This window comes from Cyclopterus lumpus, chromosome 3 (genome assembly GCF_009769545.1).
Source record: "Cyclopterus lumpus isolate fCycLum1 chromosome 3, fCycLum1.pri, whole genome shotgun sequence".
Lineage (NCBI taxonomy): Eukaryota > Metazoa > Chordata > Actinopteri > Perciformes > Cyclopteridae > Cyclopterus > Cyclopterus lumpus.
In genome coordinates this window covers 28834837-28847791 of record NC_046968.1, presented here as the reverse complement: position 1 = coordinate 28847791, position 12955 = coordinate 28834837, and the positions used below count along the sequence as shown (strand labels likewise).

The 12955-nt window shown below is 47.1% G+C and overlaps 1 protein-coding gene across 2 annotated transcripts; it reads right to left on the bottom strand.

The window, feature by feature from the left end:
* Positions 1 to 3334: 3334 nt before the first annotated feature.
* LOC117728835 (gastrula zinc finger protein XlCGF57.1-like) lies at positions 3335 to 12671 on the bottom strand. 2 transcript variants are annotated; one of them, XR_004609261.1, is made up of 4 exons: positions 12460 to 12671; positions 7694 to 8072; positions 6164 to 7252; positions 4285 to 4781 (listed from the first exon to the last, which is right to left on the bottom strand). XR_004609261.1 is itself a non-coding variant. In XM_034529747.1 (3 exons), the coding sequence occupies exons 2-3, from the start codon at positions 7884 to 7886 to the stop codon at positions 3748 to 3750; spliced, it is 1227 nt and encodes a 408-aa protein (XP_034385638.1). In that variant the 5' UTR covers positions 7887 to 8072; positions 12460 to 12671; the 3' UTR covers positions 3335 to 3747. The 2 variants fall into 2 exon arrangements, 1 of the variants encoding a protein (XP_034385638.1); XM_034529747.1 differs by lacking the exon at positions 6164 to 7252 and having other exon boundaries at positions 3335 to 4781.
* Between the last annotated feature and the right edge of the window lie 284 nt (positions 12672 to 12955).

Sequence of the window (12955 nt, the reverse complement as noted above, 5' to 3'; positions counted from 1 at the left end):
GTCCCTCGGGGGTTTTTGTGGGGGGTGCTGCGGGAGTATGGGGTGCCGGACCCGTTGGCACGGGCCATCCGGTCTCTGTACACCTGCAGTAGGAGCTGTGTTCGTCTCCTCGGTAGTAAGTCAGACACGTTCCCGGTGGGTGTTGGCCTCCGCCAGGGCTGCCCTTTATCACCGGTCCTGTTCGTGACCTTCACGGACAGGATATCTAGGTGCAGCCAGGGGGCGGAGAGGATCCGGTTCGGGAGTCTCGGGATCGCCTCTCTGCTGTTTGCGGATGATGTGGTCCTGTTTGCCTCCTCGGACCGTGACCTCCAGCATTCACTGAGGCGTTTTGCAGCCGAGTGCGAAGCGGCAGGGATGAGAGTTAGCACCTCCAAATCTGAGGTCATGGTGCTCTGCCGGAAACCGGCGGATTGCTCCCTCCAGGTGGGGGCAAACTGCCTACCCCAAGCGAAGAAGTTCAAGTATCTCGGGGTCTTGTTCACGAGTGAGGGTAAGGTGGAGCGGGAGATCGACAGGCGGATCGGTGCGGCTGCAGCAGTAAAACAGGCGCTGTACCGGTCCGTCTTGGTGAAGATGGAGCTGAGCCGGAAGGCAAAACTCTCCATTTACTGGTCGGTCTACGTTCCAACCCTCACCTATGGTCACGAACTCTGGGTCGTGACCGAAAGAACGAGATCTCGGATACAAGCGGCCAAAATGAGCTTCCTCCGTAGGGTGGCCGGGCTCAGCCTTAGAGATAGGGTAAGGAGCTCGGACATCAGGGGGGAGCTTGGAGTCGAGTCGCTGCTCCTTTGTGTCCAAAGGAGTCAGCTGAGGTGGTTCGGGCATCTAGTCAGGATGCCTCCAGAATGAGCTGGAAAGTGTTGCGGGTAAGAGGGAAGCCTGGGTCGGCCTGCTGAACCTGCTGCCACCGCGACCCGACCCCGGATAAGCGGGTGATAATGGATGGGATGGATGTTTGGCGAAAAAAAAAGAGAAGAAAAAAGATATAAAGGTATACGGTATAAATTTGACGATGCAATATCTGTACAGTGCAAATGTATGTAACGTATATATCATGTTAAACGTATATATCATGGTAAATGGACCTGCACTTTCTGAAATTTCTCTTTTCTAATCTTCTGACCACTAAAAGACTCTCATTAAGACTATTTGAGTATTTAAACAGGTATGTCCACATTCTTTTTGTAATGTATGTGATTTGTGTATGAGGAAGTTTGTTATTTCAGTCTGAGGAAACCCGTTAAATAAATCGTTGAGTATTACTGTACTTCCTGTTTGAGGCCACTAGGTGGAGCCGCTGCTGGATATCTTCCCTTCCTTCCTCTAATCCCAGTTGATGTGTTTTTAATAATGAATTTATCCTGGACATGAGTCAGCAGCTGTCACTGTTGACTTCCTGCTCTTCATCTTCTCCTGATTTCTACTATTCGGTGCCATTTCAGCCAGGTTTACTTCTATCAACATTTATTTTATTTTCCATTATTTCTATATTTCATCTGAAAGAGGGCTTGTTAAACTATAATATTAATATTTTGGTAATGGAATATTACATTTTCTAAGAGTAAACATGTCCCTTACTTTAGCCTAACATATATTTTAAACAATATTTACAAACAAGCGATAATTTGTAAAAAGTTCCATTCATAACATTACATTACATGTCATTTAGCTGACGGTTTTATCCAAAGCGACTTACAATAAGTGCATTAAACCATGAGTCCCAACTCAGAACAACAAGAATCAAGCAAGTTTCTTCAATAAATAATCAGTAAGAGACATTTAAATGCTACTAAAGTGCTACTACGGCTCTACCTTCCCTATTCAAGGTATAGTCGAAAAAGTTGTGTTTTTAGTTTGGGACGGAAGGTGTAGAGACTTTCTGCTGTCCTGATGTCAATGGGGAGCTCATTCCACCATTGAGGAGCCAGCACAGCAAAAAGTTGAGTGTTTAGCTCGAAGTGAAGGAGCTACAAGCCGATTGGCAGAAGCCGAGCGAAGTGAACGGGCTGGGGTGTACGGTTTGACCATGTCCTGGATGTAGACTGGACCCGATCTGTTCGCAGCACGGTACGCAAGTACCAATGTTTTGAAGCGGATGCGGGCGGCCACCGGTAACCAGTGAAGGTCGCGGAGGAGCGGAGTAGTGTGGGTAAATTTCGGGAGGTTGAAGACTAGTCGAGCAGCTGCATTCTGGATGAGCTGTAGAGGTCGAATGGCATTAGCAGGTAGACCTGCCAGGAGGGAGTTGCAATAGTCCAGCCGTGAGATGACCAGAGCCTGGACCAGGACCTGTGCCGCCTTCTGAGTGAGAAGAGGTCGTATTCTCCTGAACTTGTACAGCATGTACCTACAGGAGCGTGTTGTTGCGGTGATGTTGGCAGTCAGGAGAGTTGACTGTCGAGTGTCACACCGAGGTTCCTGGCAGTCAGAGTCTGAGCCAACACTGAGTTGTTGAAGTTAATAGTCAGGTCGTGGGTGGGAGAGCCTTTTCCTGGAAGGAGAAGTTCAGTCTTGTCCGGGTTAATTTTCAGGTGGTGAGCGGACATCCACTGAGAGATGCTAGTTAGACAGGCAGAGATTCATGCTGCTACCTGTGTTTCAGATTGGGGAAACGAGAGGATCAATTGGGTGTCGTCAGCGTAGCTGTGGTAGGAGAAGCCATGAGAGAGAATGACAGAGCCGACAGAGTTGGTGTACAGAGAGAAGAGAAGAGGACCAAGGACTGAGCCCTGAGGGACCCCAGTAGTCAAAGGACAAGGCTCAGACACAGATCCTCTCCAGGTTAACCGGTAAGTGCGGTCAGTGAGGTAGGATGAGAAGAGTGAGAGCGCGGTGCCTGAGATACCAGGTCCTGGAGGGAGGACATGAGGATCTGGTAGTTCATGGTGTCAAAGGCAGCGGATAGGTCTAGAAGGATAAGGACAGATGAGAGAGAGGCTGCTCTAGCAGTGTGAAGCTGCTCAGAGACAGCAAGGAGGGCAGTCTCTGTTGAGTGGCCTTGAATCCAGACTGGTGAGGGTCTAGAAGGTTGTTGCTGTGGAGATAGGAGACTTGGTTAAAGATAGCTCGCTCTAGAGTTTTGGAAGGACGGGGAGGAGAGAGACAGGTCTATAGTTGTTGACTTCAGACGGGTCGAGAGTGGGTTTCTTCAGTAGAGGGTTGACTCTTGCCTCCTTCAGAGAGTTAGGGAAACAGCCAGTAGAGAGGGAGGTGTTTATAAGATGGGTGAGAAAGGGAAGAAGGCCAGGAGCAATAGACTGGAGAATGTGAGACGGGATGGGGTCAAGGGGGCAGGTGGTTGGGCATTCTTCAGTTATGGAAAAAAATGTCAGTTTCTACAGTAAAACTAAATCAAGGAAGTATTGAGTTTAAACTGAAGAGAAACGTTGCTGAAGAGAAAGAAGGTTACAAATGTTCCTCAGTTTCATCACCGATGAGAATTCAGCTCAAACCACAGTGCTGCATAGAGGACATGAAATACTTTGACAATGGAAAACCATTTAAATTCATATTTACATGACAACACATAAAACATGAAACATAAGACGATACCAGAGAAACTGACATCAAAGAATATAAATTGATGTGAAGCTTAATCTCAGCTGAATACACTTATGTTGGAATTTGTATCAGCCTGACGGTTTTTAAGTGTTCAACAATGTTTATTTAGAGACTCTCAAAAATACATTTACGATTTTTGGAATAACCGAGACAAGAGAATCTTGTTGAGAAACTCCACGACTAATTAGTTTCTCTAGTGTGGATAATTAAATGTTGTTTCAGATGTTGCTTTTGTGTAAATGTTTTATCACAAACTGAACAACTAAATGGTTTCTCTCCTGTGTGGACAGTCATGTGAATGTTCAGGTTTCCCTTTTGTGTAAACGTTTTACTACACACTGAACAACTAAATGGTTTCTCTCCTTTGTGGACATTCATGTGATAGTTCAGGTGTCCCTTTTGTGAAAATGTTTTACTACATACTGAACAACTAAATGGTTTCTCTCCTGTGTGGAGAGTCATGTGACTATTCAGGTGTCCCTTTTTTGAAAATGTTTTACTACACACTGAACAACTCAATGGTTTTTCACCTGTGTGGACAGTCATGTGTATCTTTAGAGCGTTATTGAATCCAAATCTTTTGTCACACACAGAGCATTGAAATGGTTTCTCTCCTGTGTGGACAGTCATGTGTCTCTTTAGATACTTATTGAATCCAAATCTTTTGCCACAAAGTGAGCATTGAAATGGTTTCTTTCCTGTTTTGGAGCTAGTGGGTTTCTCCAGATGTCCCTTGTGGTCAGAGCTTCCAGCACATTCAGGAGAGCTGATTGATGTATTTCCAGTACTACAGTTCACATCACTTACAGGTACTTCTTTGTTTTGAGGGTTCACAGCTGACTGAGGTTCCTGAGTCTCTTCCCAATCAGCACTGTCCTCAGTCTCATCAGTATCTGGTCCTGGATGTCTTTCTGGATCTAACTTCCTGTCTGGTTCTGGTCCTCCACAATCCGCTCCATCAGCTTCTGTTTCCATGTGTTCAGTTTGTCTTTGATGAAGCTGAGAGGACTGAGCTTCCTCTTCATCATCTTCACTCTTTACAGTGAATGAGAACTTGAGACCAGCCTCCTCCAGCCCTTGAAGCTGCTCTCCCTCCTGACTGGTCCAGAGTTCCTCCTGTTCCTCTTTAATGTGGGGGGGCTCTGGGTCCTCCTGTTCCTCTTTAATGGTGGGGGGCTCTGGGTCCTCTTGGTCTTCTATAATGTGGGGGTCCTCTGGTGAATAATAAAATACATTAATACGTCTTGTGAATCTCATATTAAACTCTTTATTGTTCAAGAAGTTCATCACTGAAAAAGCAGTGAATTAGTTGTGAATGAGAGAAGCATGACCTCTAAATAAAAAGCTGCTGCTGTCATTAATTGATTTAGTACAGTAAAAAGTACAATATGTACCTCTGGAATGTAGTACAGTAAAAAGTATAATATTGTTGAGTTGTAGTGGATTTTATATACCCTTGCACATGTAGATAAGAGAGGTTATATTTTAAATTAATACATAAAGAAAGTTATAATTAATTTGAGGAATATTCTGAGGAATATATTATAAAGCATAAGAGAGGATCACTGTTTTATTATTCTGTTTGTTGATGACAAATGTAATGATTAATTGTCTGATGCATGAGAATGAATGATGTTTTATTGTTTAGACAATAGTTAAAAAGGATGTCGATTGAAATCTGAGATGTTGCTTTTATTCTGAAGACAGGATAATAGGTTTTATTCTGAAGGGGAACTTCCTGTCCTTGACCGGAAGTGTGAGCTTTGACCCCGCTAGGAGACAGTCCTAGCTTCACGAAAGAAAGTGGACTGGTCCCAGGTGGACAGGGCCGTTTGAAGTCGTTGATAAAACTTCACACGCCCTCCAGGTAAGAGGCCTCATGAAAACAAAATGGCACCATTATAACATATTGTGTATTTGCAGATCCGCCGGCCAAAGAATCACAACGAGCCGCTGAAGAGTTGCAGAATCAGGAGGGTCATTCTGAGTAGAATGGAAGACCCAGAGAGAAGTAGAACTAGGAGAAGATGTGAGGTTACTTCCACACTTCTGCCTAGGCGCAATAGTTTTGAAAATTATATTAGTATTACTTTTTATTTTTGTGGTAGGTGCAGCAGTGAAACATTGGCACAAGAGTTAGGACCGCAACACAGAAAATGTTCACAAACGACACTGAATCGCACTGCTCACTACACTAGACTTGCCATTAACTGCACCCCCAGGTGCAACAGTTTTGATTTCCCCCAGAAACAGATCTAGGCGTTCGAGAGAGAGGACTATGTAACGTATACAGATGAAATTGTTATGATTAAATAATGATTATTATATATCTCTGGCTTCGGAGCTTCTTCTTCCAAGCACCAGGCAGCTCGAGATTCTCTAAACTTTTACAATATGTACCTCTCATGACAGTAACAATTAAAATATGTACCTTTGAGATGTAGTACAGTAGAAAGTACAATACTCATCTCTGAGATGTAGTACACTAAAAAAGTACAACATGTACCTCTGAGGTGTGTTTAAATACTGTAGTACAGTACCTGTAACTCTACCTCAGTACATGAAGTTTAAAGCGATAAAGAAACAAAGGACCAACCTGCTCTTTGTAACCGGACTTCCGGGTTGAACACGGCGTCCAGTCGTTTCCGGTGTCGCTCGTTCTCCTCTGTAAATGTTTTATCACAAACTGAACTAAATGGTTTCTCTCCTGTGTGGACAAATGTGTGACTGTTCAGGTGTACCTTTTGTGTAAATGTTTTACTACACACTGAACTCAATGGTTTCTCTCCTGTGTGGACAGTCATGTGTCTCTTTAGAGCACTATTGTATCCAAATCTTTTGCCACAAAGCGAGCATTGAAATGGTTTCTCTCCTGTGTGGACAAACATGTGAGAATTCAGGTATCCCTTTTGTTTAAATGTTTTACTACACACAGAACAACTGAATGGTTTCTCTCCTGTGTGGACAGACATGTGAGCATTCAGGTGTCCCTTTTGTTTAAATGTTTTACTACACACAGAACAACTGAATGGTTTCTCTCCTGTGTGGACAATCATGTGTCTCTTTAGACACTTATTGAATCCAAATCTTTTGCCACAAAGTGAGCATTGAAATGGTTTCTCTCCTGTTTTGGAGCTAGTGGGTTTCTCCAGATGTCCCTTGTGGTCAGAGCTTCCAGCACATTCAGGAGAGCTGATTGATGTATTTCCAGTACTACAGTTCACATCACTTACAGGTACTTCTTTGTTTTGAGGGTTCACAGCTGACTGAGGTTCCTCAGTCTCCTCCCAATCAGCACTGTCCTCAGTCTCATCAGTATCTGGTCCTGGATGTCTTTCTGGATCTAACTTCCTGTCTGGTTCTGGTCCTCCACAATCCGCTCCATCAGCTTCTGTTTCCATGTGTTCAGTTTGTCTTTGATGAAGCTGAGAGGACTGAGCTTCCTCTTCATCATCTTCACTCTTTACAGTGAATGAGAACTTGATACCAGCCTCCTCCAGCCCTTGAAGCTGCTCTCGCTCCTGACTGGTCCAGAGTTCCTCCTGTTCCTCTTTAATGTGGGGGGGCTCTGGGTCCTCCTGGTCTTCTTTAATGTGGGGGGGCTCTGGGTCCTCCTGTTCCTCTTTAATGTGGGGGGGCTCTGGGTCCTCCTGTTCCTCTTTAATGTGGGAGGGCTCTGGGTCTACTGGTGAATAATAAAATACATTAATACATCTTATGAATCTCATATTAAACTCTTTATTGTTCAAGAGGTTTATCACTGAAAAAGCAGTGAATTAGTTGTGAATGAGAGAAGCATGACCGCTAAATAAAAAGCTGCTGCTGTCATTAATTGTCCTTTTATTGATAAAAAACAATGTAATAAAGCCTTGGTCTGCAGAAGAGGAGGAACCAGTCCTCCATCAGGGACGTTCCAGTGAAGCAAACGCAGCCTGAAGCTGGAGAGCAGAAGATCTGAGCAAGAAGAACTAAATCTGAGTACATGAATACAGTTTGAGCACAAATCCAAGAGCCTGAGAGATGTAGTAAAAGGATGAACGTGTTTAAATACTGCAGTACAGTACCTGTACCTGTAACTCTACCTCAGTACATGAAGTTTAAAGCGATAAAGAAACAAAGGACCAACCTGCTCTTTGTAACCGGACTTCCGGGTTGAACACAGCGTCCAGTCGTTTCCGGTGTCGCTCGTTCTCCTCTCTGGAACTACAAAGTTCCTCTTCGTACTCTGCTATCGTTCTTTCAAACAGACCAAAGATCTCTTGCGCAGCCGCAGTTAGTCGCTGGTTGACTAAACATCTCAGCTGTTGGACTTTAGACATCTTCACGAGCTCACAGAAACGTTTCCTCCAGACAACTCCGTTAAAAACGCTTCGCTCACTCGGACCCGCTCGGTGTCGCTCGGCTCCGTTCGGGTCCGTCTCCCTCTACAAAGTCCTCTTCAAGACGTTAGTCCACACATCCGGGCTCTGGTGGGTCCTTCCGGTTGTATCTGAAGAACCGTGTGACTAAAAGAGAAAACCAGCGTTACGGATCAACAGGCCTGTTAAACACACATCACGTCTATCACTGACATGTTGGGCTCCAGCTGACAGATTCCTGCAGACCGCCTCTCTGATCAGGCTGAACACTGCATAAATATACATGATATATTCATTATATTAGTTTTATATGACTTTTTTTTATAAATATATGTTAAGATTTATTATATGATATAGTCTGAAAGAAACAATTCTGCCTAACAAGTAACTATTTTAAAAATATATATTAATATAAAAGAGCGTGTCCGCTGGGTGTGGCCAGATTGCTCCAATGGCGCGACCGGCCTTCGGTGAGCGATTCGGATAGCGTGTGCATTGACCTTGGTAGCATTTCCACCGTGTATAGCTAGCATAGTGTCTCCACTCAGGCTAACTTAGGCCACGTTAATTTCCGACAGCTACCAGGCTAGCAAAGAGGGCGTCCTCGAGCTAGACACACTGTTCCCGACCTGTTTTCACAGGACCTGGTTTGTACAGTAGCCGAGTGCTCCCGCTTCTACCGCTTAGGCTAGTAGCAGTAGCTACACAGTCGCCCTCTCACCCTAACAGTCCTCCATGGACACACTATGTCTGGTGTTGTTGTGGAATGGGGGTGAAGAGAGAGCCTTTGCTCCCCCCTCACTAGACGAAGGCGAGAGAAGGCGAGCGGTGTCTTGTGCAGCACAATAGGAACATGAAAATAGGCATCCTTCAAGTCGACAGACGTGAACCAGTCTCCTCTGGAGATGGCAAGAAGGAGCTCTGCTGTGCTGAGCATATGAAACGGTATGACCTTCAGGAACTTGTTGAGTACCCTGAGATCTAGTACTGGGTGCAGTCTGCCCTCTTTCTTCCTTACGAGGAAGTAGTGGACCCGGTCCACCACCTTGATTGCGCCTTTGGCCAGGAGTACGGCTAGTTCCTGGCTCAAGGCTTGACCGGGTCGGCGATGGTGGTCACCTTGGCCCGGCTGGGGGCCGGCGTCGGAATTGAAGCTTGTAACCCTGGGTTAGGGTGGAAGCCATCGTCGCGTTGAGCGTGGATTGGCCTCCCAGCAGCGCGCTGAGGCCAGTGGTGGCGAGCTGGGGGCTGAAAATGGCCCCGGGAGGTCGACATGGAGACCCTGGGTCTGCGGGGTGCGGGCATGTCCCTGAGCAGACCAGAGAACTGCTGCCTGGTCTGACCAGCTTCAGAGTTCGCTGAAGCTCCTGAAGAGCAGCCGAGCCAAACAACTCCACGGGCTCAACTTGGACAGCACGGAGGACGCTTCTACAGGTCTCCGACAAGGGTGACTGCGCCATCCAAACCAGGGTGGACATCAAGCGCCCAGGTTCCCTTGACATGAGCGCAAACGCCTGCAGTGAAGCATCACTGAGGCTGGTGGCAGAAGCGTCGAAAGTAGTCTGCTGCAGAGAGGCTGAGAGGGCAAGCATGAGATGAGAGAGTTGCCAATACGGCCCATGCGGATTGCCGTGTTGTAAGCCCGGGAAAGCAGGTCATCCGTGACCCGACACTGGGGTCGAGGTCACCTGGCCTCCGCGCTGACAAACAGGTGCATGCTGGGAATATGTTTACAGGCTGGTGAGATGAATTAATGAATATATGACGTCCACATGCAGTGTGCTCAGCTGAAGCCAGAAAGAGATCATAACCGTGAAGAATATTTGGAAGAGCAGATAACTTTGTGTTTGGTGAACAGAATGAGGACGACAGCACACGATGAAACGCCACTCCTGGTTCTCCATCATCCTCCACTTCCTGTGCATCGTTTAGCTCGCGGCTCAGCGCTCCACTTTTATGTCTCGTACGGAGGTTTGAGTCCCAGGAAACGCCTGTTGCTGTTTGAGGGGGAAATTAATCAGGAAGAGGGATAAATGAATCAGGAAGAAGGAGAAATGAATCAGGAAGAAGGAGAAAAGAATCAGGAAGAAGGAGAAAAGAATCAGGAAGAAGGGGGAAATGAATCAGGAAGAAGGGGAAATGAATCATGGGCGTGATCCCATCCCGGCGGGAAGTCATCACGACAGATGCCTGCCTCTCAGGCTGGGTGCAGTATGGCAGAACAGGACTGCTCGGGGGCAGCGGTCCGCTCGGGACCGCATATCAATGTCCTGGAGCTACGGGCCGTGCACCTAGCGCTCAAACATTTCCTGCCGTACCTAGCAGGAAAACATGTACTTATTCGGTCGGACAACACCCCTACCGTATTTCACATAAACCTTCAGGGGGGCACCAGGTCTGCAAAGCTGCTACGGTCGGCACGTGCCCTTCTGACTTGGGCGGTCCCTCGCCTGACCAGCCTTCGTATCTACCAGGGGAACAGAACCAGGTCGCAGATTCCCTCTCCCTTCGCAAGCCCCCATCGGGCCTGTTATACTTGAGTTTCTGCAGTCCCTCCTCGATAAGGGCCAGTCTCCCTCTACCCTGAGGGTGTACGTAGCTGCTATCTCATGGCAGCAAGTTAAAATTGACAATGACGAGGAGGGAGCCACAGGTTGGTGTCCCTCTTCTTAAAAAGGGGCTCAGTGACTGCGTCACCCGAGCACCCCAAGGGCTCCTCCATGGGACCTGTCTGTTGTACTGGACACCCTATGCTCGCCTCCTTTCGATCCCCTGGCGGAGGCAGAGCTGAGATGGCTGTCGGCAAAGACCGTTTTTCTCATTGCCATCACTTCGGCAAATTGAGTAGGCGAACTGCACGCCGTCTCGGTGAGTGTCAGGACCGTGGTAAACAACATTCGTGTCTATGGTGAGAACAACCTCATTCTCAACACGGACAAGACCAAAGAAATAATACTGGACTTCAGGAAGAATCCTCCCACTCTACAGCCTCTTATCATTAAAAGGGACTGAGGTGGAGAGGCAGATTGCTACAGATTCATTGGACTGCAGGTCCCATCTGACCTGAGCTAGACTCTCAACACCACAGCCAATGTGAAAAAAGCCCAGCAAAGGCTTTATTTCATCAGGCTGCTCAGGAAAGCTGGTCTGAGCCGTCGCCCTCTCACCCTACAGGAGGACTGGTAGAGCGCATCCTCACCGCAGGCATGACTGTCTGGTACGGTACCACCACACAGGCAGAGAGGATCATGGGAGAACACCTCCTCCATGGACTCTATGTATGTGCATCACTGTCTGGTACGGGAACACCACACAGGCAGAGAGGATCATGGGACAACACCTCCTCCATGGACTCTATGTATGTGCATCACTGTCTTTTGAACCCACCCCCTATACCCCATCCCCAGAACCAACCTCCACCTACCTCTCCTCGTCCTCCTCCCCCTCCCAATCCCAATCCTTACACCACCCATCCCCTGGTGACATCAGGCCGGATTTCACTTGACCTGGCCCACCTCCTGGCCGAAATCAATTATAACCACCACACCGGTAAGGTCAGGAGGAACGTCACCACGGCCAGGTTACTGACAGCCCAGGAGATGTCTGATGTGATTGAGGAAGCGGAGGACCGAGCTGCGAGGAGGGAGGCTCAAGCTCTGGCCAGAAAGGCCAGAGAGCAGCAGCGGGCCGAAAACACCGGCCCGGCAGCCACTTCCTCTACTCTGTCTGACACATGGTATCACACCACGTGTGTGGGCTGGGACGAGGAGCTGGATGATTGTTAAATGTCATGCAAGAGCTGGTGTTTGTCAACTGACTGACATGAGAAGAGTTTAACAAAACATCCAGCAGATGGTGGTATAGACTCAAATGGAAACTACGGAGCTTTTATTGCATAGTTTGGAGTTGTTGAAGCGTGATATCTTATTGTGAAGGCCAGAACAACGATCCCGGATATGTTGACAGCATTTTTGTGACCCTGTAACAAGTTAATATCCCCGAAAAACCAGAAGCGCCGTGTGTTTACTACGACGATAGAAGTTAGGCCGGATCAGGCCAAGCCCAGCGCACGGCTAGTTTACCGGCATTAGCGTCCTTTTACTGGCTCTAGTAAAGGCAAAGCTAACTCAAACAATTAAAACGATATTTAGCTCGAAAGGTAAGAAGTTAAAGCTTAGTTTAACACCATTAAATCAGCTGAAAACCTGATACGATCATTTTTATCAATATTTTAAGTGACACTTTATTCGAATGTTAGCTAAAATCTGGCCGAGACAGGACACCATTCCGTTAGCTAGCATTAGCTAACTCAGCTAGCATCAAACAGCTGTATCGACAGACGGGACGCAGTGTCGCGTGCAGGTGTGACAGCGAGTCACCTGGTGAGTTACCTGAGTGAGTCCCCCCCCGTCTCTAAAACAACCCGGGGGGGCTCCTCTAGTCTCAGCTGGGGGCTCGTCTGCTGCATCACAGCGAGCGCTAGCTTGTAGCTACACGTTCTCACGTCAGCTTGGATTCAAAGGAGCTCGCTCACCTGTAAAAGTCTCTTCTTCTCCTCCGGGTCCACACGAGACGGGTCGTTTCATCGGCACCGATCACTTGGGATCGATATCCCGTTATCGGTAACGTCAAGTGGGTTTCCACGCCTTCAAGAACCGCCTCTCCCCCGCAGCTTACACCGCAGCTAACGCTAGGTCCCGACCGACACACAGGGCTGTGACGCTGCGACCTGTCTGTCTGTCTGTCTGTGACGCTGCGACCTGTCTGTCTGCCTGTCTGTCTGTGACGCTGCGACCTGTCTGTCTGCCTGTCTGTCTGTGACGCTGCGACCTGTCTGTCTGCCTGTCTGCCTCTCTGTCTCATTCACGCCCACGAAGACAAAAGGGGTCCATAACACAACTCTGGTTAAAAATCTGGTATATATATATATATATATATATATATATATATATATATATGTATATGTATATGTATATGTATATGTATATATATATATATATATATATATATATATATATATAAATTATATA